Source organism: Rhodnius prolixus, unplaced genomic scaffold (genome assembly GCF_049639745.1).
Source record: "Rhodnius prolixus isolate KJV_2025 unplaced genomic scaffold, Rpr scaffold_6, whole genome shotgun sequence".
NCBI lineage: Eukaryota > Metazoa > Arthropoda > Insecta > Hemiptera > Reduviidae > Rhodnius > Rhodnius prolixus.
In genome coordinates, this window is record NW_027411634.1 from 22,969,107 (window position 1) to 22,994,078 (window position 24,972).

The 24,972-nt window shown below is 36.8% G+C and overlaps 1 protein-coding gene across 14 annotated transcripts in view; it reads right to left on the reverse strand.

The window, feature by feature from the left end:
• The window catches only part of CARPB (Carbonic anhydrase-related protein B), a 458,344-nt gene that overhangs the window by 62,663 nt on the left and 370,709 nt on the right, over positions 1–24,972 (reverse strand). The window contains exons 10-11 of one of the 14 annotated variants that reach the window (XR_012462470.1): positions 24,400–24,714; positions 20,648–21,324 (exon numbers count right to left, since the gene is read on the reverse strand). The exons of 11 other annotated variants lie outside the window; for them this stretch is intronic. Coding sequence is in view for 2 of the 3 variants with exons in the window: in XM_074141639.1 (XP_073997740.1) it covers positions 3,634–3,699 (66 nt within the window). In the remaining variant the exon portion in view is untranslated. Of the gene's footprint in view, positions 1–2,661; positions 3,700–20,647; positions 21,325–24,399; positions 24,715–24,972 lie in introns of those variants that run through there. 2 more of the 14 variants (XM_074141639.1, XM_074141644.1) reach the window with 2 other exon arrangements.

Sequence of the window (24,972 nt, forward strand, 5' to 3'; positions counted from 1 at the left end):
TCAAAAATCAGACTTTTATTAACATGGTAGTGGAAACAATGAATTCTAATTTATTAGGTGCAAATAAAAAAAAAGTACTTAAATAGTTAATTTTAAAAAATAGGTACTAAAATTTACAAAATTCAGGTAACTCCAAGAAACAAAAAAATGAAAAACAAACACGAAAGAATAAAATAATTAGGTACCTAACATTTTATATCATTCTGCCCCAAGGGACTAGGTAACTAATTCTCGTCCATCTTCAATAGTTCCTTCCAGTCCACATCGAACGCACAAACGTTTAATTTTTTCGTTGTCTACAAATTGGTAAGGCACAGATATCGCAGGAATTGTATGTTTTCCTGTCGTTCTTGCACAGGTGGCATCTCGTTCTTGTCGCTGATCGGTCTCGGCAAGGAGGGGTAGATGCAGCTTCCAAAGATTCTGGAAGCCCCAGAACTGTTCTTATTTCGGTTCGTACAGTTTTGGGTAGCTTTGTGTTGTTCATTCTAAGCTTCATGAAAGGCTCCTCCAATAAGAACGCTAATGATTTCAAAAAGTCGGATCGGATGGTTCGATTCCCTGGGTTGTTATTGAGCCGATGAAATACGAAGGTGTTTATTCCAGCAGCATCTAGTACGCCAAAAAAATAGCGCATTGGCCATCTTCTGGAAGCTCTTTTGGCTGAATAGCTGTGGCATAACTTGTCAAAAACATCGACTCCACCTTTCGTCAAGTTGTAGAAGTCAATAATGTCAGGTTTTTGCGTGTTTTGGTTCACAGTTCCAGTAACGTGCATCGATGACAGCAGAAACAATTTAAGAGGGTTAACAAAAACGTAGAAACCTTCCAGGAAAAACAATAAAATGAATAATTTATAAAAACAGATTATTGAAAAACCAGCACATACGAGGTGTGTTCAAAAAGTAACGGGAATTTTCGTTTTTTGAAAAAATATATTTATTTATTCATCTACATTAATATTGTCGCCTTCAAAGTAGTCCCCTTCGCATACAATACACTTGTGCCAGCGCTTTTTCCAATCCTCGAAACACTTCTGAAACTCGATCTTTGTGATAGCTTTCAGCTCTTTCAGCGATTCGCTTTTAATGTCATCTATGCTTGTAAAACGACGGCCTTTTAATGTTCTCTTTATGTTTGGAAAAAGAAAAAAGTCACATGGAGCCATGTCTGGCGAATATGGAGGCTGGGGCATCGTTAAAGTTTTGTTTTTGGCCAAAAATTCACGAACAAGCAATGAAGTGTGAGCAGGTGCATTATCGTGGTGCAAAATCCATGAATTGTTTTGCCACAAATCCGGGCGTTTTTTTCGGATTGCTTCACGCAAACGGCGTTGAACTTGTAGGTAGTACTCCTTATTGATTGTTTGACCTTGTGGCAAGAATTCATGATGCACTATGCCATTAAAATCGAAGAACACAGTGAGCATAACCTTCACATTCGACCGCACTTGTCGAGCCTTTTTCGGTCTTGGCGATCCAGAATGCCTCCACTGGGACGATTGAGCCTTAGTTTCGACATCATATCCGTAAACCCATGTTTCGTCACCTGTTATAACACGTTTCAGTAGATCCGCATCGTTGTCGACTTCATTGAGTGACTCTTGAGCAACTTCCATTCTCCGCTGTTTTTGTTCGAAATTCAACAATTTTGGAACAAATTTTGCTGCCACACGTTTCATACCCAAAACATCCGAAAAAATTTCATGGCATGAGCCAATTGATATGGCAACATCATCAGCGACTTCTCTGATTGTGATTCGGCGATCGTTCATAACCATTTCTTTCACTTTTTTCACGTTTTCATCGGTTGTTGATGTGCTTGGACGTCCAGGTCGTTCGTCATCTTCAACGTTTTCGCGGCCATCTTGGAAACGCTTATACCACTCGTAAATCCTTGTTTTACTCATAGCAGACTCACCATATGCCTTTATTAACATTTCACACACTTTATTTCATTTTTTACGCAAAATTTAATACAAATTCTTTGATCCATTTTTTTTAACAAACAAAAATCGCCAAGCTCGAAAAACACGTCTAACCTTAACGGCTGCCACTTAAGAAGTAAACAATGAATATTACTGAAAATTTTATCGTACTTCAGGGGCATGTGTACCAACATAATAAAAAAAAAAAATTACAATAAGACTCTCCAAACCCGCGAAATTTAAAAATTCCCGTTACTTTTTGAACACACCTCGTATTACAGAACGTGGGGTCATATTGACCCAGTCTTAATGTTCTTAGAATTTTACAAAGTCACGTACCTTTGGTGTTGGCTATTGCCGCGTTAACATCTGCAGGAAAACTGAAAAGGAAGCTACTCAAAGTCCTTACCCTCTCCCGCCACTGACAACTGACGTACGCGCGTTTACGTACGTTGTAGTCCGAAGGTTATAACTTTATTTATTAAGAAGATTTTTATATTTCTAATTAATTTTGTGTGCAATGTTTCTATATGTTCTTAACTTTTATCGCCAACTGTCTCTGTAAGCCTAACGGCATGACAGGGTAAATAAATAAATAAATAATGATTAAACGAAATTAATATAGGTGTAATAAGTTTTAATAAACCTTGAGTGAAATTAAAAAATATTTGTTTCAATTTATTTCAATTTCGTTTAAGAATTTTCTGGCAATTATACTGCAGCAAAGTCCGCGAGAGAGGAGAATTGCAAAGGCGGCGTAATGACACTTTATCATCCTCAACGGCGATGAAGAAAGGAATGGTGACGTATATTAAAGGTTTAATCCATGCCCCCACAGTTGACTGTACACACCCCTACAAACACACCCAGGATCTTCAGACCCGACGACGACGACGACGACGAACAAGAAGAAGAAGAAGAAGTATGCTGGGATATGAAGCCCAGGCATCATCATTCTGTCTCACAACTTTGTCCTTCCACTTGCTTCTAAGAGGTGGTTGTTGTTTCTACGCGCACAGTGTACACTCTCTCTGTGGCAGGCCCATTACCACCCCCGACTGTTTCAAGAGAAGTAAAATGGCCGGTTTGACGTGGTGGATGAGAAAAGTGAGCGCCCAACTTCCAGCATGTTTTACCACTAATTACAGACATTTGTCTGGCTACCCAACAGTATCAGAACAAACAGTGCGTCCAGTACAGGAAGTAATGAAATACTTATAAAAGCTGCCAGCACACAAATACAAGCACACCTTGTGGTAACCACTTCCAACACAACAAAACCTTCTTCTACTAGGTTCTTTTTATTTATTTTTACTCACTCTGTCTCTTTCACACGTACGCGCACATTTACACACAGACTCATTCTTTCTCACCTCAACTCCCAGCAGTAACTGGCTGTTCTTTTTGTATTTCCTCCGACCTTTTACTAAAAGCTTAAAAAAAATAACTAACAGTACAAAAAAGCAAACAAATTTAACTTGCTCCAGCTTTATATATGTTTGTTTTGCTTCGCATAACTTTACATTAAACTGAAAACAATGCTTCTCCCTCTCTCCGTCTTAGCAAGTATGTGGTACACCTCTTTATGCAGATCCATTTTTCAGCTTGTTTTACCAGCTTGGAAGTCAATACATCTTTTTTTTTCCCCCTTCCTTTGACTCAAAATAATTTCCCAGTTTATTTTCATAAAGATATCAGTCAAAATCTCAACATAAGAAAGACAATGTTCTCCGGCGGTTTTCGCCAAGGTAGATAACCTCGTCTTGATTTTCCTGATTAAACAAAACGTTTTAAAATAAAATTGAAAGCATAACATCAGTCTTCATAATCGTTACCATGACAACACCCAATACTGAGTCTTGGTCTCTTTCAAGAACAAACTACAATCTTTTTCAGTCAAAATCAGAGGTTCACCATTTTCTGATACCAAGATCTCTGGTATCAGTGCTCCATATTATCTGTCAATCTGCGCTGAGGAAAACCTGCGGATGGAACCTAGAAATAGGGAGATTCGCATCTTTTCGGACAGCCAGGCTCTCGTATCCTTCAGAATCACCTCTTCCCTGGTCTGGGAATGCAGGAAGGCCCTGGGACTACTGGCGCGGCACAACAAAGTTCGGTTGGAATGGGTGCCGGGTCATGTGGGTATTGAAGGGAATGAAAAAGCTGATTTTCTGGCCAGGAATGGGGCTAGCACTCCTTTCATCGGTCCAGAGCCTGTCCTGGGGATCACCAGGGGTTCGGTTCGCGCGGCTCTCAGAGATTGTTTCTGGAGGGGAGCATGAAAAGAACTGGGTGATGTGTCCTGGGGTTAAACACAGCAAGACCTTGATGCCTTGGCTGTGTAAGCAAAGATCCAAAGAGACCCTGTGTTTGGGCAGAAATCAAATTACTCTGATTACAGGCCTATTCACGGGGCACGGTCGATTCAAGAAGCATCTGCGCAAGGTGGGGCTTATCAGCTCGGAGCCGTTGTGCAGATTATGTCAGGAAGAGGTGGAAACGGCCTCTCACCTGTTGTTCGATTGCAACGCTATGAAACCTTTGGAACGTTGAGGCCGAAGGAGATAGTAGCGCAAAAAGAACTAGTAGGGAAAGTCCTTGACCTCTTTAAGAGGGGAGGGTTCGCCTACTAGAACTAAGAAGGGACTGGCACAATAAGTCTTCTGTGGCTGCGGTGCCTTGGGGCATAGGTCCCGTCCCATCTATTATCTTATCTTATCTTATCTGTCAATCTGATCCTAGGACTTTCCACCTATTAATAATAATAATAATAAGGGAAGGGATTTGCTATGAGGTTAGTGTATTGGATTCCCACGCGGAGGTCCCGGGTTCGATTCCAGCAGCTGACCCTTAGATTTTTCTCATCCTAGGACAGTGATGGCGAACCTATGACCCGCGCAAGCTTTTTCACTGACCCACAATTGCTAGGCAACCATTTGTTTGTTTACGCGGGTTGATTTAGATTTTCTAATTGTGTGGATAATTTATATTCTATCTGTATTTTTTTTTCAATCACGCATTGACACAAAAGCAATTTAAATGCTATCTATAACCTTTAGTTTGATCATTACAGTTCTAAAACGTAAATGACGACAAATGCTTTTGTAGTATTTGAAATAAAGCAAAAGTGTTTGCAAAATATCAAATAAAATGTATAATTTTACTCATATTTTGTTTGTTAAAAAAATTGACATCCTTGTAAGGTTTTGTTCAAGTTATGTTTGTAAAAAGAGACTTCCATAGCACTTGATTCGTCCCGTTTTACCCGTTAAGCCAACTGAATTTTAAAGATGTTTAGTTTTGAAAATATTCAGTTTAAAATTTCTAAACTTAACTCTTGTGCAAATGGGCATTAGTGACCCAAGAGCTAGTACTAAAAAAAAAAAATGAACAAAATTTGAACCGCGTCTCAAAAAGGTTCGCCATCCCTGTCCTAGGAGCTTCTTACAGCTCACAGTGTTGTCTATAACGAGAGAACACGGTCCGGAGGCCGGCAGTGCACAGAAAAAAGCTCCGGGTACCAATAACCTTAGATGTTGACGCGCCTTAAATCATGAAAAAAAAGTAATAAATACTGTTGAAAAAAGTAAAAGTTCGTATTCTTCTTTCTTGAACATTTCTGCTTTAACATTACTTTAAAAATCAATTTTACATACTTTTTATCGATTAAAGTTAAGCTTTCGATAGATAAAAAACAATGGATGACTGCCTTCTTTTAAAATGTATTGCAAAACTTAGATCAAGGCTTCATTAGACGACAGCATTGCTAGAATGCTTTTAAGTAGTAACAGTAGTGCTTCTACGTAGGTAGGGAGTTTGTCTATTCTGACTAGGGTAAGACTGGAGACCGCAATAGCAGCCGCTGCTAAATTCTAAACTCACTCTGTACCAAAGTTCTGTGTAACCTGAACCACTTTGGCACGAAGAAAAGTGGTCTCGACCTCTTAGAGTTTGGCCAAGAGTGCCGGCCAGTAAACGATTTCCTTAGATTTTATTTTCCTAATGTATTTACGAGGGTCGTTTGAAAAGTCCGTGCAAAGTCAGAGAGATAGCACCACTGGCGAGTATCGAGGTTATGTTTAGTTAGTAGCATCTCTTGGAAGAACACACACCAAGTTTCAGCCATATCGGTCTATTTCTTTGTGTTTGGCATTCGTTTGAATCGAGGAAGTCGAGTGATTTTCAAAAAATGGACGAAAAAGAATTTCGTGTGTTGATTAAACACTACTTTATGAAAGGCAAAACGCCTCAGGAGACTAAAGAGAAGCTTGATAAACATTATGGTGACTCTGCACCTTCGATTAGAACAGTTTATAAGTGGTTTCAAAATTTTCGGAGTGGCCATATGGGCACAAGTGACGCTGAACGTTCTGGACGCCCTGTTGAGGTTACTACTCCAGAAATCATTGATAAAATCCATGATATGGTGATGGATGACAGAAGAGTGAAGGTGCGTGAGATTGCTAGTGCTGTGGGCATCTCGAATGAACGGGTACATAATTGGACATGACAAAGCTATCCGCAAGATGGGTGCCGCGATTGCTCACGCTTGACCAAAAACGAAATCGTGTAAGGACAGTTTGCAGCTGTTCCAGAAGAATCCGCAGGACTTTAAGCGTCGTTTCGTCACTGTGGATGAAACATGGATACATCACTACACTCCTGAGACCAAAGAACAATCTAAACAATGGGTTACCAAGGGGGAATCTGCGCCAAAAAAAAGCGAAGACCGTTCCTTCGGCCGGAAAGATTATGGCGACTGTCTTTTGGGATTCGCAAGGAATAATCCTCATCGGCTATCTGGAAAAGGGTAAAACTATTACAGGTGCATATTATTCATCGTTATTGGACCGTTTGAAAACCGAGCTGCAAGAAAAACGCCCACGATTGGCCCACAAAAAAGTCCTTTTCCATCACGACAACGCACCAGCTCACACCTCAGCAGTTGTGGTCGCAAAATTAATGGAAATAGGGTTCCAACTCGTTTCACATCCCCCCCCCTATTCTCCAGACTTGGCTCCCTCGGTTTACTATTTGTTCCCCAATATGAAGAAATGGCTGGCGGGAAAAAGATTTTATTCAAACGAGGAGGTGATTGCAGAAACGAATGGCTATTTTTCAGACTTGGACAAATCCTATTATTCGGAAGGGATCAACAAACTAGAGCAGCGTTGGACGAAGTGTATAAGCCTAAAAGGAGACTATGTTGAAAAATAAAAAAGGTTTACCCCAAAAAATTAAGTAGTTTTTATTTTTGCACGGACTTTTCAAACGACCCTCGTAGAATTGGTATATACAAAAGTCTGGATAAAAATTGCTTAAAGTGTAGATAAAATTATATTTTATTATTACGGTAAATAGTGATGATGAAAACGCTTCAATTTTAATTACAAAGTACCTAATAAAATGCTACCTTTGGGATGATTTTAATTAATCTTTTCAATTTATTAATGTGTAAAATTATTCCAGCTTATTTTAGTAGTATCTCATTTAATGGTATCTCAAGTTGTATTTCACGGTATCTCCTACACTAATGTATTTTTTCTTACTTGATAAAATTTCTAAACATTTCCTCATCTTTTATTCCATTTTATTGTACCAAAAATAGCATCAGGGTTATAGTATAATATATTGTGTATAACTGAGTGATGGTTACTACTCTACTCTGTACAAAACCTTATCCTGATATAACAGCACCGAAATGGAGTGACGCATCAAATGGTTGATTGCTTCAGTCACAATTTATTGAAACACTGTTACCATAGAAACGATCGTCAGGTTAATCTTTTTGCTTATTACGGTCACAATGTAAATAAATGTGTAAGTACAAGTTAAATTGTAAACAGATAGAGGAGAAGGTGGTAATATGGGACAGCCCTTTTTTTAACTTGCATATTTTGAACACTACTGAATTAAAAGTCTACTCTGAAGTAAAATCATAGACACACATTAGTCATTGTAAATGTGGGGTCCTGAGTGGATTACAGCAAGGAGTCTGGAGTTACACTGAAAAAGTCTGTCGTGGTGCCATATTGGGTTTTCAGAAAGTGTGGTCGTAATATGGGGACACACATAATAATTATAGTTAATGTTTTCCGTTTCTCCATGAATTGTAAAAAGTAAGCCTTAAATATGCCACAAAACTATATTTTTTGCACAATTATCGTAGATTAAGGATAAAAATTAGGGTGTAATCAGTTTTCTTAGAGAAATGTCAAGAAATCTTTGAAATGATCTTTTTAGGCCCTTTATAGTACCTACCCTGTGGGAAAAAAAGTATTTATAAGACACTAGTTTCGTCCTCAGTGCCACTTTTCATACTTGTTCGGCAGACGATTAACGAGGTTGTTATATAGGACAACGCTGTCCCATAATACCACCGTATACCGCGTACAATATAACCTCATTTTTTTCCCCAATATACATTCATATTTGAAATCCATAATACTGGCAATTAAAACTCTCTACTTTCTACATTTTATAATGTCTAAGGGAATTTATTCTAACTTTCCTCGGTATTAACCAAAAGCAGAGGAAAAATCAACCTTAAGAAAACTTTTTAGCATCGACAAAATCAACATGGTCCTCTCTTGGACAAAGCTGCCTTCTGCAGCAGACAAAGCCTACCCCAAAGAGTAGTAAGGCACCAAAAACTGAGCAGATAGCCACAAAAACAGGGGTGCCCCAAATTTCAACCCCGTCCCAAATTACCACCTTCTCCTCTACTTCCAATGAAAATTCAAAAACAAAATTTCACGACCGTAATACCATCTTTAAGAGAGAGGCTCAGAGACAGAAAAATATACCATCAATCGTAAACTACAGAAAGCATTATTCGGTTCCAAGTTAATAAGCACTCAGTTCTCATTTCAAGTAAAACATAGGCCGATCCTATTATCAACAAGCAGAAATACATTTCTCTCCACTTCTTATTTCCAACAATGTTCGATTCCATCTGTATTTAATAGCAACTGCCAGAGTCAACTAGTTGGACACACCTGCATAGCATTTCTTCTCTGCCAACCTGGCTGCATTGAACTCATTCGGTATTTCCTCGCTTTCCACATCTGTTATACAGTTTTATATCTATTTTTTCCCTCCATTTTTTTTTTTTTAAATCATTAACAATGTTTGGACTCCTTTCATTGGTAACATGTTCAAAATCTTGTTCCATATGGTTTCCTTCTTTGTAAGCAGTATAAATGTTTATAGTATTTTCTTATGTTATTTTTAAACTTTGAATTTTGTTTTTCTGTTATTTACTTTAATTTATTTTTATAAAAATGTAATCTTCATCTCTACTTTAAAAAAAACAAATCTCAAAAACAGATACACAGCTTTTTTAGAGTTGATAAAATATAGATTTTTGTTTTTAGTTTGTTTTGTTTTAAAATAACTTCGGTATTTTATTACAATAATCCCCGTTGTTACAGCTTACAACAGTTTTAATTAAAATTTAAAAACAATATGGATGCTTATATGGATTCAACAACAACTGGATTTTATCAAGAATTTGTTACAAAAAATAAATCGTCTGAATTAGAGAAGTACGGAGAGATATGTACGCCAGGAAAATTACATAAATTTAATTAAATTGAGCAGAACATTTACTTTAATTGATTCTTTTTCCTAAACAACCCTTACGAGGGTCGTTTGAAAAGTCCGTGCAAAAATAAAAACTACTTAATTTTTTGGGGTAAACCTTTTTTATTTTTCAACATAGTCTCCTTTTAGGCTTATACACTTCGTCCAACGCTGCTCTAGTTTGTTGATCCCTTCCGAATAATAGGATTTGTCCAAGTCTGAAAAATAGCCATTCGTTTCTGCAATCACCTCCTCGTTTGAATAAAATCTTTTTCCCGCCAGCCATTTCTTCATATTGGGGAACAAATAGTAGTCCGAGGAAGCCAAGTCTAGAGAATAGAGGGGATGTGAAACGAGTTGGAACCCTATTTCCATTAATTTTGCGACCACAACTGCTGAGGTGTGAGCTGGTGCGTTGTCGTGATGGAAAAGGACTTTTTTGTGGGCCAATCGTGGGCGTTTTTCTTGCAGCTCGGTTTTCAAACGGTCCAATAACTATGAATAATATGCACCTGTAATAGTTTTACCCTTTTCCAGATAGTCGATGAGGATTATTCCTTGCGAATCCCAAAAGACAGTCGCCATAATCTTTCCGGCCGAAGGAACGGTCTTCGCCTTTTTTGGCGCAGATTCCCCCTTGGTAACCCATTGTTTAGATTGTTCTTTGGTCTCAGGAGTGTAGTGATGTATCCATGTTTCATCCACAGTGACAAAACGACGCTTAAAGTCCTGCGAATTCTTCTGGAACAGCTGCAAACCGTCCTTGCAACACTTCACACGATTTCGTTTTTGGTCAAGCGTGAGCAATCGCGGCACCCATCTTGCGGATAGCTTTGTCATGTCCAAAGGTTGATGCAAAATATTATGTACCCGTTCATTCAAGATGCCCACAGCACTAGCAATCTCACGCACCTTCACTCTTCTGTCATCCATCACCATATCATGGATTTTATCAATGATTTCTGGAGTAGTAACCTAAACAGGGCGTCCAGAACGTTCAGCGTCACTTGTGCCCATATGGCCACTCCGAAAATTTTGAAACCACTTATAAACTGTTCTAATCGAAGGTGCAGAGTCACCATAATGTTTATCAAGCTTCTCTTTAGTCTCCTGAGGCGTTTTGCCTTTCATAAAGTAGTGTTTAATCAACACACGAAATTCTTTTTCGTCCATTTTTTGAAAATCACTCGACTTCCTCCATTCAAACGAATGCCAAACACAAAGAAATAGACCGATATGGCTGAAACTTGGTGTGTGTTCTTTCAAGAGATGCTACTAACTAAACATAACCTCGATACGCGCCAGTAGTGCTATCTCTCTGACTTTGCACGGACTTTTCAAACGACCCTCGTATGTTGGGGTTAATTAACTGTTGCACACTGCTAGCATATACTACTTTCAATTGCTACTGTATTGTGTATAAAGAAATTAAAATATTACAAAAGATCCTCTTCTCTTTGCGTAGATTGCAATGAGGAGGAGGATTTCAAACATATAATAATGATATGTTCACGTTATGTGGTAGAAAGGAAACGAATGTTTGACGACATATACAGGTATTTAGATGCACCATTTCGCTACCAAGACATAATATTCTCCACCAACATCTATCTGCTTAAATCTATAGCAGAGCTAGCAATGAAATATGAATGTATTTAAAAGTTATAGCCGATTAGAATGAATGGAAGAAAATGATTAGAGAAGGATTACGTGATTTTAATTTCGGTTAAACTATAAGGATGGCAGGAATATAGAGTACTGATCCATCCATTAGTTGTAAGTTTATGTAAATAGTTGTATATAGTAGAGGGATGAATGTGTGAAGCGAATGTATTTATAAGTAAGAATGGAGAGTGAGTGATATTCTAGTGATAAGCACCTAGACGATGCTGGTTGTATGGCGGAAGCCAATGCGAAAAAAAAAATAAAAAAATATATAACATCACAACAGAATTTGTGAACTATATTCTTAATTGATTTTATGAGGGTAAAATTGAAGGGAACGAGCTCCTCTGGTAGTATAGTGAGAATAGTATTCAGAAGAGGAAGGTTACTAGTCTGGCATATCTGCTTCCTGATTTTGAGCCGTTGTTTATGAGCGTACACTTTGGTCGAGTAGAGAACATCCTGGCGATCATTGTGTGTGTCGTTTCACCTTCCATTTGCGGTCCTTGGAGCTTTTAAACTTGAGAGGTAATCAATTTAGGGGGTCAATAAGTTTCATTCACCCTATTAGCTTGGGCTAGTCAAGATAAACGGTGTACCTGCAAGCAGTGCTGCATTGATACAATATCGTATACAGGGTGTTCAGCAATTTGATGTAGGTGAATTCCTTTCATAATGCCGACGCTGTTTTGTCCCCTATTTTTTGCAATTAATCAGAGATTTCTGCATCAATTTTTAAAATAACCACTATTCATAGTATACCTTTCGAAAGGTACGAATATTTTTCATGAGTAGTGCACGTTTTTAACATAGGATAAAGTCGGGTGAGATGGCCACCATTTTATTTGGAGTGTGCCTGCAAATTTTTGGTGAGGGCTAGGCTTACTTTATTATTATTTTTGGAAACCTCATACGCTCACAAACATAAGATAAGGTAAACATTTCATAAAAAATGCTAAGGGAAACATTTTTTTATTCTTACAAAAACAAAATAGCATTTGGCCATCTATCCCCACTGGGTTGGGTGAGTTGGCCAGAGTAACTTGGGAGAGATGACCACATATTGTAAACGAAATTGCACTAGTAAAACGTAAAAATAATAGAAAAAAATTAATGGTTACTTAATATTTACTTATTCTTCATCTTTTTAAATGCGCTTTTACTACAATTTTGGCAAGCGTATGCAAAAGAAGAGTATTTTTCGTGAAACCACTTCCGGCATATTATGCATTCCAACCAATCTTTTGTTTCTGGTCTTGTTCTAGCTTTCCCCATATCCTGTACATTCAGTTTCATCGATTTCTAAAATGGCATCACTTTCCTCTTCAAATTCAATTTCTGTTTCGTCCTCTTCATCGGAACTTGGGGAAGGTGAGCGTTTTCTTTTTCGGACAATCCTTTCTTTCAGAATTGTCTCTTTGGGGATGGTATTTCTTGTTGGTTTGGATTTCTTTGCAACTCTGTTTTTCACAATAGCAATGTGCTCGGGTGAAGTTAATAAAGTGGCAACAGACTTGGCTCGTTTTCCTGCAGAGACGACAGTTTTGGGTGTGGGGTTAATACGATCTCAAATTTTCTTCAGTATAATTTCCGCGGTTAGTGTTCTGTCTTTTATGCGTAATTGGCATTTTTCTGCACTGAATTGGAAACTGAGCCAAACTATAACAGAAAAAAAAAGAGTAAAAATAATTGGCCATCTAACCCTACTGTTTGATGGCCATCTGTACCGAATGCTAGAGCGAGATGTCCATCATGATAAACTAAACACAACGTATAATTTTTGACAGTTTTAGAGGATAGGATTCATTAATGTATATTGTACTTACCTAATATGTAGAAAACAACACTAAATTTCGTCACATACATTCGCTGCAGCACGCAGTATGTAACTATCATAAAATTTTTTGTTGAGGCGATAATGTTTTTATTCTCTGAGTTAATTAATAACGCTTTGACGCAGACCAAAATATACTCACTGTAGTCAGACATGAACGTTCATCACTTGAGAGGTCATGCAGCGCCGTCGGACGACATTTCGGTTAAATTTCGGCTGTTGGCCATCTCTCCCGATTGGCCATCTCACCCGACCTTACCCTATGTAATATTTTTGAGAATAATGAAGTCAAAGTTTTTGAAAAAAACTAGAAACTTGCTATTTCTTATGTTTGGGTCACAAAGTGAAATACTTAATATTATTATTTTGAAATATAAATTAGCTTATTTAAAAGGAAATTTAACCTTCTTTCTAATGAGCTTATTGAAATTGCTTTAGCTACAATAGTTTGAGAAATATAGACAACTGTTTGCTAAAAAGCCATAGTTTATATAGAATTTTTTGTTTCCAATGTCGCCCAGAATCACCTCCTGAAGTAACGGTAGTCTTATGCTGAACACCCTGTATATTATGGGAACAGTGGTACTTGGAAGTCCTGAGAGACAATACGCAGAAACGACAGATAGGCAATCTTGTAAAAAGGGGAGATTTTTATAATCTAGGTTTATTACTTGAGACTCCTTCTGTGGGTGAAAGTGGAGGAAACGGCTTGCGGAAAAATCTTATTAGACTTCTTTGGAAGTTGAAACCATAAGTGGCCATGGCATCGAAAGAATTGGAGTGTAAAACCCAAGACTTCGTAAAAAAGGGTGATTTGATCGATTTGATCTACGAGTCTAGTCGCAGTACTTTGGCTGCAGTGCCTCGGGAAACAGAAACCGCTCCTTAACCAAACAAAAAGTAAATAAATGGTTCAATTAATTCGATATAAGTATCGAACTTACAATCGGCTAGTTGATTTCTCTCGTTGTGTTATTTTTATCAGAGATCTGTACCAGGTTGAGTGCAAACTTGTAATTTTAAAGGTGTCAAAGGTGTGTAGCTGTTAATGTGCAACCTGTGGGTGCGCTGGCCTAGTTCTTCCACTTGCAGAGTAGTGGCAGAACAGATGTTCTTACAATTATAAGAAATAGTGAAAAAGGAATTGTATTAACTTTAATGGTGCTATAGCATTCATTCATGGAGACCTTAAGAAGTGTGACTATATCAACCCAACCGCAATCAAATCATTTAATTATTTCTTTTTAATTAAGACGCATCAACATCTGAGATCAAGTCTTTCTCAGGGTACTACTGGCCTTCAGGTAATGTTTCCTCGTTACACAGCGTAGCCCATCACTAGACATTGAGCTGGAAAAAAGTTTGCTAATAGGAAGAAAGAATCTTGGGTCAAATAAAGACTCGAACCAGGGTCTAAGCAATCAGTGACAGTGACTCACTAAATTTAAGGAAGTATTTCCGTTAGAGGCTACAGCAAACAACAAAATTAATTTCATCGAATCGAAAAATCCAGCCTGACATGAGGTTCTACGAAACCTAAACGTTACACCTCACCAGTTAAGGTTCAAACTACATTATTTATTCTAACACTGGCTATATATTTAACCTGAGAACATTTTAATGAATTAATGCATACTTTGGATAGAATTCTTATTTGTAAACTGAACTCGAGAGGGTAAACAACAAGATGAGTAATGGATGATTATATTTTATTGTAATGAAACTGAGAAATTTTAGAAAGAATTACAACTGGCCACGCTACAATCTACAGCTATTCACAATGCCAGCCCAGCTCGAACATAGACCTTGCTTGGACTGTTTCAGTAATGTCTCATCCATGGCCTAATAAGTTCACCAGGTACACGAAGTGGGCTATCTCACCATAGCGTTGTTGTTACGCTACTTGTTGGTACAGTCCTTTATTCTCGCTTCAGTTTCTACTATTATTTTCTTCTATGCTCATTGCTATTGTTCTCAGACATTACTCCTTTGTTTATTTATAGCGGCTAGATTTATTGCAAGACATAAAACCCTTTTTTGCACTACAATGCTGTTGGGATTGTCGCTACTTCTATCCACTTCAACCTTACCTTTTAAAACGCTCTCATCCTAAAACCTACAAAACACGTAACAAAGTTTTGTATTATCTCTTTGTAAATTAATCTTCCTTTATTTGTACCAAGGATTGTCTGTATACTGCTATAATAATTAAGTTTTACAGCGTTGATATGTTTAATTTACGATTAAATATTCATCATGTTTCATAAGTATTAATACATTTTTACCCGTAATGTGTATATGCACCCATTTATTAAATTTGATATATACTTTCCATGAAGGTGACTTAAGAATGGCTCGTTTTCCACACTAATCTTAAAAGTACAGAACTAAACAGACGCTATCGACTACTTAGGGTGCGTTCCACTAAGCGTTCACAACGATCACGCTCACGACCGCGGTTTTGCCCGTTCCACTTGCTTGCGAACGTTACAATCGAAAACTCAAGTGGACTGGACTACGGAGCGTTTTAACCGTTCTTGTAAACATTATAAATGGTGACCACGAAAATAAGACAGAAGCTTGAAGAGGTTGTTTTTTAATTTTAACCCCGTTTATATGCAGTTATAATAAACTTTATTAATTATTGGTAAAGTTGACTTAAAATATTAAAAATGTATACATATATAATTCAATTTTTATATTACATTTTCGTGGAGTATTTATAAAATTTACGTTTAAATAAAATTTAAATGCTTTTTGTGGCAACAGTTTGATATTTATTAATGCAACGTAATAATGCTTTAGAAAGTTCTTCATCTAGTTCCGATGAAAAGTGGAATGCAATTTTACAAAATCGCAATGGTGAAAAGCGAAAACTTAGGCCACTTACGAGTATTATTAACTATCAAAGTGTAATTGATCGTTATTCAGTGATTTAGTACGTAAAGGGATAAGTAATTTTTCATTTTATTATTTTTTTTTAGACTTTCGAGAAACACATTCAATTATTTTGCATGAGATAATATTTTCATTTACATGATATAATTTTTTCGGTCGTCATCGTTTCTTTTAAAAACTGCGCCAAATTTCTGAACGCCCACTTCGACCCAGCTTTTAAGGTGGGGCGTTGTGAGCTTCGCGTGAGCGAAAATAATGACGTCATTAGTGACGTTTTCGCCACGACCACTATGACCGCGGTCGTCAAGTGAAACGGCTGAAGGTACATTTTGATCGTTGCGAGCGCTTAGTGGAACGCACCCTTAAAAGACTCTTAGAAGATAGATCAAAACTCTCTCTGGACAACAGAAGACTGATTTATACTTCTATTTTGAAACCAACCTGGGCGTATAGAATAGAGCTGTGCGGTTCAACCAAATCTCCAAAGGACTCAATCTCTTCAATCTAAAATACTTCGAACTATTGCAAACGCTTAATTTTTTATGTCTCAAACCTGACTATACACAACTGACTTTAATATTCCTTATATCGCACAAGATAAACTTCATTTTAACCTGCAATCACATATAAATCCTCTAGCACAAAAATCCTTCTTCAAGAACTCTTCCTGACAACCCAACAAGACCCCTTAAGAGACAATGGCCTCGTGCTCTCCTCTCTAGTGAAGAGAGTGGACTTAATAGTTCAGTGTTTTGGAGTGTTACCACTGGGTATAACCGGAGGTATAAACTTCTCCACTAGTTTATACCTACCATTTACTTCTAACAATTTTAATTAAAGCGCCAAATGCGCTGATTGTAGCCCAAATAAACATACTGTAACGTTTAGTTTTTACCCCTCTTCTGATTTCTTGAAGAAAATCCAATATTTTAACTTATCCTTTTTATATGAGTCTCAAATCCGTTAAGTGGATTCATGAAAGGCAAGAATACTTTCAAAGCTGCATGGAAATCGTACGTTCCCTGGCAGGATGCTCGAAATCTTGTCTAATTTTTATACAGGGTGTTCATTTTAAGACGGCTCAAATGCATTTCATGCTTAAAAGGTTGAACTGAGCAAAAAATGATAGAGGAAATATTTGTTGCCCGTCACCTCTAGTTTCAGAATAATGTGACTTTATTTTAGATTCCTACCCGCATACGCGGCTGCCGCGCGAGTGAGGGTTCGCAGTTGACCCCCATTTTCATATACACAGTTTTAAAGAGTATAAAAAGTAATAAAGTAATGAAAGAAACCGGAAACCGTAATTCGATATCTTCAAAATTAAAGGTGCTAGGCCATTTCAAAATCTGCTATTTATTAATCATATTTCAATTTTTTAACTTGTTATCAAAGAGAAAGAAGAGCTCGCGATAGGTCATTTTTATGTATTTTTTCATCCCCTTTCTACTAAAAATGTTGCCAAGGCAGTAAAGTTAGTACTTTTCTTAATATCGGGAAATAAGTCGTTTTCCGAGTGATATTTATTTGTTACTGCACTTGGTGCAGGAGAAAAGCAAATGATTGTTTGTCGCCTTCCTTTCCTGTATCCATTACTTCCGCTAGAATACGACTTCCAAAATTTTCACAGCTACAAATCACCTTGCGTGCTGAAGAGCATTGAAATCCCCTCTTAGGATGATAGGATTGCAAAACCTGATTCAATAATTTGTTTCCATTTGTCCTCTGACATCTCATGCCCTAGTATGCAGTAGGTATTAAGAATCAAGATAGTGTTCACCATTATTTTAATTCCACAAATATGAATTCCATTATTGAAAAGGTTGTTCAGGGTTACGGGTTCGAAATGCAGTTTTGAACAGACATGGCACGAAGGAGAACATTAATGTACCGTAACTGCCTCGAATAGTAACGTGAGATAATATATTTAATTTTGGGAATGTTAGATCGCTTTGATCAACGATCTTAAGACTGAGGAATTTTGGAATATTTGAGGTGACCTCAAATAATACTCAAACCAGTCTTCCTCCGGTGTGTTTATGGTTTCGAGCAAGATATTCACTTTTCAATTTTTCCCAGGGTCATCCTCAAGACTCATCTCAATTCTTTTTTAGTAATGCTTTTGGCTCTTATTTGGTTTTGTTTTCAATATTGCTGGTTTTTCTTTTTTGCACCCTAGAGGTAAGTGGGATTCAGTTGTTCTAGCGACTGTGAGGTCTCACCTTAATCTCCTTACATTCTAGAATCAATCACTCCCAGGATTGTATCGAATACTGTGGACAGAAGAAGAGAAAAATGGAAAAGCCTGAAGATCTAAAAATAAATAAAAGTGAAAAGCTACTATACTCATTGCAGCTAACTCATTAAAGCAGTTAAAAATGTCAGTAACTTCCATATATAAGAAAGGCTCACGCCAGGACTGCTCTAACTACCGAGGAATTAGTGTATTAGGCGCGTTTCAAAAAGTGCTTGGTAGAATTATCAAAAGTCGGTTGGAGGCTGCAGTGGAGGGGAAAATCAATGAAACACAAAATGGATTTGTGAAGGGCAGAGGATGTACGGACGGAGTGTTTGTCCTACGTCAGTTAACAGACAAATGCTTAAGGAAAAATAAGAACCTTCACTAGAGTTCATAGATTTGAAGAAGGCGTATGATTCTGTTCCTAAATTTAAGCTATTTCTGGCATTAAGAAAAACGGGAGTTGGAACAGACTTAATATCACTGATTCGCTCACTCTACAGCAATACTACAGCAAGAGTAAATATTGGCAGAGAGTTGACCCCCGCTTTCGAAACAACGAAAGGCCTCAAGCAAGGATGCTGTTTAGCTCCACTGCTCTTTAATGTTTATTTGCAGGTGGCTTTTGAAAACTGGACGAGGAAATGTGAAAGAATGGGAGTCCCGTTAGATGAAGGAACCACGATCCATTCATTGGTGGACTTGGTCATAGTCGCGCAAGACGAGGAGGATGCCAGTTATATGACTAGCAAGCTCAAGGAAGAATGTCCAAAATGGGGCCTAGAAATAAATATGAACAAATGTGAATACCTTGTCATAGGCCAACCATATACACCTAGTTTGGTGTTAGACGGCGGCGAGAAAATTAAGGGTAGCTCTAGTGTCAGGTACCTTGGATCCTTTCTGAGTAAAGATGGCGGGTGTTCTGAGGACATGAAGGATAAGGTGATAAAGGGAAGAGCTGCGACGCGGATGCTTCATTCCGTAATCTGGAACCGTGCTTTGAGCATCCCCCACACAGAACCAAATCTACACTTCCCTCGTAGAAAGCCTAATAATGTATGGATCCGAGGCGTGGACATTGACAACTAAAGAGCACAAAACACTTAATTCGACCGAAATGGGATTCTGGAGGAGATGTTTAAGGAAAACTATCTTCGATAGAGTCCCAAATATGGTTATAAGGGAAGCCGTCGGTATAGATAAAACCATACTGGATAGGGTGGACGATAGAAGGCTGTTGGGGTTTGGGCATGTCCTTCGTATGAGCCGTTATGCGCCTCCCAAAAAAGGCTCTCTGCTGGCAACCTGCTGGCAGACAAAGAAGAGGAAGGCCTATGAACAGCTGGCTCGCGCAGGTAAAGGAACTAGTGATAGCGCGAGGTCTTTGCGAAAGCGACGCTCAGAATAGGGAAGGGTGGGTGCTTGGCGCAAGGAACCCTGGATAGGGAAACTCCTTGAAAGAAGAAGAAATGTCAGTATTCTAGTTTTTATGCAGCCATCAGAAAAGAAGGTTATGTAAAAACCAAACCAAATCAACACAAATATAATTAAATAATTAATTGTAAACAAAATTTAAATTGCCCATAAAAACAAGAGAGTCATAATAAATTGTAAAACATGGGCTAGTATTATACTATGAAGATTTGATTTGTATTGAAATCCAGGTGTGTAATGTGCAGCTATGTGTTAGTGAGATCAAGTTAACAAGGATGCTGGCCAGCTCCTATATCCGCCGGCTCTCGTGCATGGTTGGCCAGACACTTCCCTTCTGGTCTGAAAACCTCCATAATCCATTTATGAGGTAATCAGGCAAGGTGTTTTCAATCTTCATGCCTGTAATACTGTTGAACAATCTGCCCTGATGGAAAACAGTTACAACAACCACTATTTCAGGGCTTGACCAAATTAATCCTCTGAAATATTCCAAGTGTACAATTATAATATCCTCTACTAATCTGAAATTTAACTTAAGCTAAATTATCGAGATTAAAAATAATAATTTATTAAGCTGTTTTACGGCTGGATTAACTTATTTCTCAGGACATCACTTGGATAGGAAACTAAATAACAATAACCTTCTGGTCATAACCTCCTCGGAACGGATGAAGAAGTCGTAAACTCCCAAAGATAACAGCTAACTTTGGAAAACCAAGCAAGAAAATAAAAAGAAAAAAAACTAGAAAGCTTACTAAATATCTACTCCGCCATAATTCCATTCAAAATGAAGGTGTGTTTTGTTAACTTAAAAGTTTTTATCGCTTGATGAAACTTAGGGTGATTTAATTCTTTAGTTGCCAGAACTAAAGCGCTAATTCTAGTGGCAGTGAGAAGGAAACTAATTGGTCGTTATTAACAGATTATTTAAAAAAGTATTACTCTGATCCCCACCATAAATAATAGTTTCAAAATTAAATTTTACTTAAATTGATTTGCTCCAATAATCCTTGACTAATAAATTAGTCAAATTGAAGCAAGAATTTAATTTAATAATAACTTATTTATAGTTATGAATTTTCAACAGCAGTTGATATGTTCCTGATAATTGAACTACAACAGATATGTGGGTTAAAAAAAATGAATAACTCGCTGCAGTGTTATTTTTATGAATAAATTCATATATTGGTTGGATTCTTCTAATGAAAATAGTATTGCAATCGGTAACATGCCCAGTCCATTTAATTGACAGATCTCTATGTAAACCTAAACGTCACGTGTTACATGTACAATAAATGCTTTAATATTACATTTCTGTCAGATAGAGTTAATTAAAATTCAATACTACACTGTCATTGGCTATAATGATTATTTTGATTAAAATTATTTACAGCTGTCATGGCTAGTAAATATTATTAAAACCTTCAATAAATACGGCTTATTTTACTTTATTAAAATTTATATAACTAACCAACATTAAAAGCAAATTACAATATTAACAAACACTGAATAATAGCAGTACAAACTTTATATTTTATTAATTAAAGTTAATTAAATAACAGGAATTTCCTATTAGTATATTTGCAATGTATACATTTGCTTAATTATTTGATAATAATATACACATATATGTACTTCGCATATCGCATCCTTACGCAGTTTATTCACCAAAGTCATTCTCTCTGACAATTGAAAGTGTTCTCCAATAAACTGGTTAAAACTTCACATTATCACTGCCTAGTTAAAAAAATAAAATAAAGCTATAAAAGAAATTAGTTTGCATAATTTGGGTTTAAAGACAGAGGTACGTCACTGTTAAGATTCAAACACAACTGCGACAGAACATGTTTTAAGACAATCAGTTGAGATTCAATTACAACTGAGACAGAACATATTTTAAGACAATCAGTTGAAATTCAATCACAACTGAGACAGAACAAGTTTTAAGACAATCAGTTGAAATTCAATCACAACTGCGACAGAACATGTTTTAAGACAATCAGTTGAGATTCAATTACAACTGAGACAGAACATGTTTTAAGACAATCAGTTGAAATTCAATCACAACTGAGACAGAACATGTTTTAAGACAGGTGAGATTCAATCACAACTGAGACAGAACATGTTTTAAGACAATCAGTAAGAGATTCAATCACAACTGGGACAGAACATGTTTTAAGACAAATAATTGAGATACAATCACAACTTCAATCCTCATCACGAAGTTCGGATTGGTAAAAATATTTAACCAAGTTCACTTTTTACTGAAATCTACGCAGAACACATTATTTTAACCTAAGAAATATATTGAAAAGATCAATTCTAAAGCAGAATTTGCACTTCTCCCAAAGCTAGGCTACAATTTAAACAAAAGCTATGCCTACCTTCAACCTGTACAAAGATAAGTAAACTAACGAGTATTTTTTCTTCTGGAGGACTTTGTGTAGATGACGGATATATTTTTTTTGTTTGTTTGTTAAGTAACATGCCCGTCTGCGGACAGTGTTTTCTCGTTACAGACAACATCACCGTACAATGAGCAAAAAGAAGTGAAAAGAAGACGAAGAAGAGAAAATATAACAGTATATACAGTTATGATGATATACTCGAAGCTCTACATTGAACTTCACAAACTTTTTTTATAATTTAAGTCTTCCCAAAATATATTTATCTATCTATTTAATTTTATGTTTTAGAAATAATTTTTATTTATTTTTTATTTTTTTTCAATTTTATCTATATTAGTGTAATATTCCTTTTGTACAGACCCTGAAGAAAGTAGTAAAAATTTCCGAAACGTTGGTATAAAGCAAAAAAGTTGTTTTTATTCAAGACCGCACCTCGATATTCACCAAAAATCATTTTCAATTAATAATAACATTATTCAGTATTTAATAACAATGAAAATGTAACCTTACAGGTAGCCTACCTAAATAGGTATAGTACATTGGTAGATCTACGTTACACAAATTTTACAGAATTCAGCAATTTCCCTGAACGGAACGTAATTAATAAAACCGTATTAAATAAATAGAGGGAAGTTGAGATACATATTCTCTCCTAAGAGATCTCGAGGTACATATTTGTACATATCTCTGTATAATGTGTCTCTACGTAAACAACTGTTAAAAAAATAGAAACTAAGCACATTTAGGAGAGTGACTTACACTAACTTACTTATTTCTTATTTTGTAGAAAATATTGATTTTCAAAATATAATCTCCTTAGAATGGTTAAATCAATTAGTCAATCAATATGGCCAATCAGACAGATATATCACCTCGTTCCCCACCTGCACTAAATGTTAATCAATCGCAACTGACGGACATCAAATTCACCGCCTACATATCACACACATCAATAAACACATCTATAATGTCAGCAAGACAACTCAAAATTGTCTTGTCGATAAATTATATCAATTGTTCAACAAATGCCTTTGTTTTCCTCGCTTTTGTGCTGTCTGCCACCTTCATAACAGATTATTGTTTCTTACAAAGATGTTTTGGCCCACAAAGCTTTAATAATAAGTGGAAAGGGTGACTGAGCAATTGTATAACTGCCCACATCAATTTGCCTTACATCTACCACAGCACAGCTTTATCGCACAATTGTCTTGCTAAATAAAATTCATTTACAATGAAGAACAATTAATTAATAAAATGTTTTACTTATTTACTTTTATTGTATTTTGTTGCTGCTTCGGTAAATGATTCATTACCATTGTCAATCTTTCTACTAAAATATTTTAGATGTCAGTCATCAAACTTATTAAAGATTTTTTTAATTTGTATATTTACTTTAATTTTTTTAGTGACTCTAATAGACGATGCACGAGATATGTGTACAAACTTCATTCGTCATTAAAAACAAATATTCAAATAAAGATTAAATATCTGAGAGTGCATAAAGGTGAGAAATATTTAAAATATTGAGTAAATACACAAATACTAAAAGACAATTTTTTTTAAAGACTCTTCTAAATCAGAGAATGCCAGTATTTAATACAATTAATATTGATAAAAGGAATATATCTCAAATTTTAATAAGATACTTATAGGAAAAGAAAATTTAAGGATAGTCACTGAAATCAAACTCGGGATCATCGCGTAGGTCCAGTACACTAACCACTAACTAATCTCTTACCTAAATGTTTCTTTTATTTTAATATTATTTTGGCGCTTCGACAATTGTGATCATTAGCGCCTATTATTATTATTATTAAAAATATTGCTGTCAGTAATGCTGGTAATAATAAAGCTGCGTATTTATTCAAACAGCTACAAAATAATAGCCCATTATGTTTATTATTAATTTGAGGCACGTCGATATCTAAGGTCCAATGGCATCCGGGGATTTTTTCCAGTGATCTGCAGGGCTCCGGTATTTCATTTTTGTGGCTAGAATATCCGGTCTCTAGATTCAAAGCTCTCCCTTCTTTCAGCGACTTTAGTGACGAAGAGAGGTATAAGTAAGCTAATGAGGTATAAGGTAGGATTTCTACTTTGGCTAAGGGCTCAGTGAAACACACACGGACACAGTTTTGGTGGACGATAATGACTGGCGACCTATTTTGAAGATCTACGAAGGAAGAAGAATGACTGATCAGACAATGTAGTTGCTACACAGTCAACTCTAATTTTACTCCCTATTTGCTACAAACATTCCTACGACTGGTAGATTAAAATCCAAAGGGACTGGCCAGAAAGCCTAAGCCACTGCGATCTAAAGGGAGTGCACCCTAGACTTACGGAGTATGGGGAATCCTGGTTAATTCTGAAGGCATAAGATTTGTCTAACTCCAAAACGTACCGCAATGCCGTTTCCTCATCTTCGTGGCACAACCGCACAGGCTATCTACTGCTAAAGCGATGCATGTTTTTCCCAGTCATCAGTGGCTGATCAGTAGGTCTAGGAACTTCCAAACTACTTCGCGTGATACTTGAGGTATGCTGCCCAGCATTCCTGCGACTTACGAGGAACTATTCTTTGATAACTGTGCTTCATTTTGACATTTTTCAATGCAATCCCTATTGGATCTGCCACTTCTTTGCCCCTAGATCTTGAATGACTTATGGAAGATTAATTCTGGCCACCTAATTCTCTGAGTTCATAGGAATTGATAGCCTGGAATTAAATTTCAATTTTCCACCGATCACAGCAGCTACCTAACTAGAAAGAACTATATTATTATTATTACGATTATTATAATTAATTTTTTCAGTACACTGCCGGGCAGTGTTCTCTCGTTACAGACAACACTGTCCATCACCGGACAGTGAGCTGTAAGAAGCTCCTAGGAAGAGAAAATCTAAGGGTCAGCAGCTGGATTCGAACCCGGGACCTCCGCGTGGGAGTCCAGTACGCTAACCGCATAGCTAATCC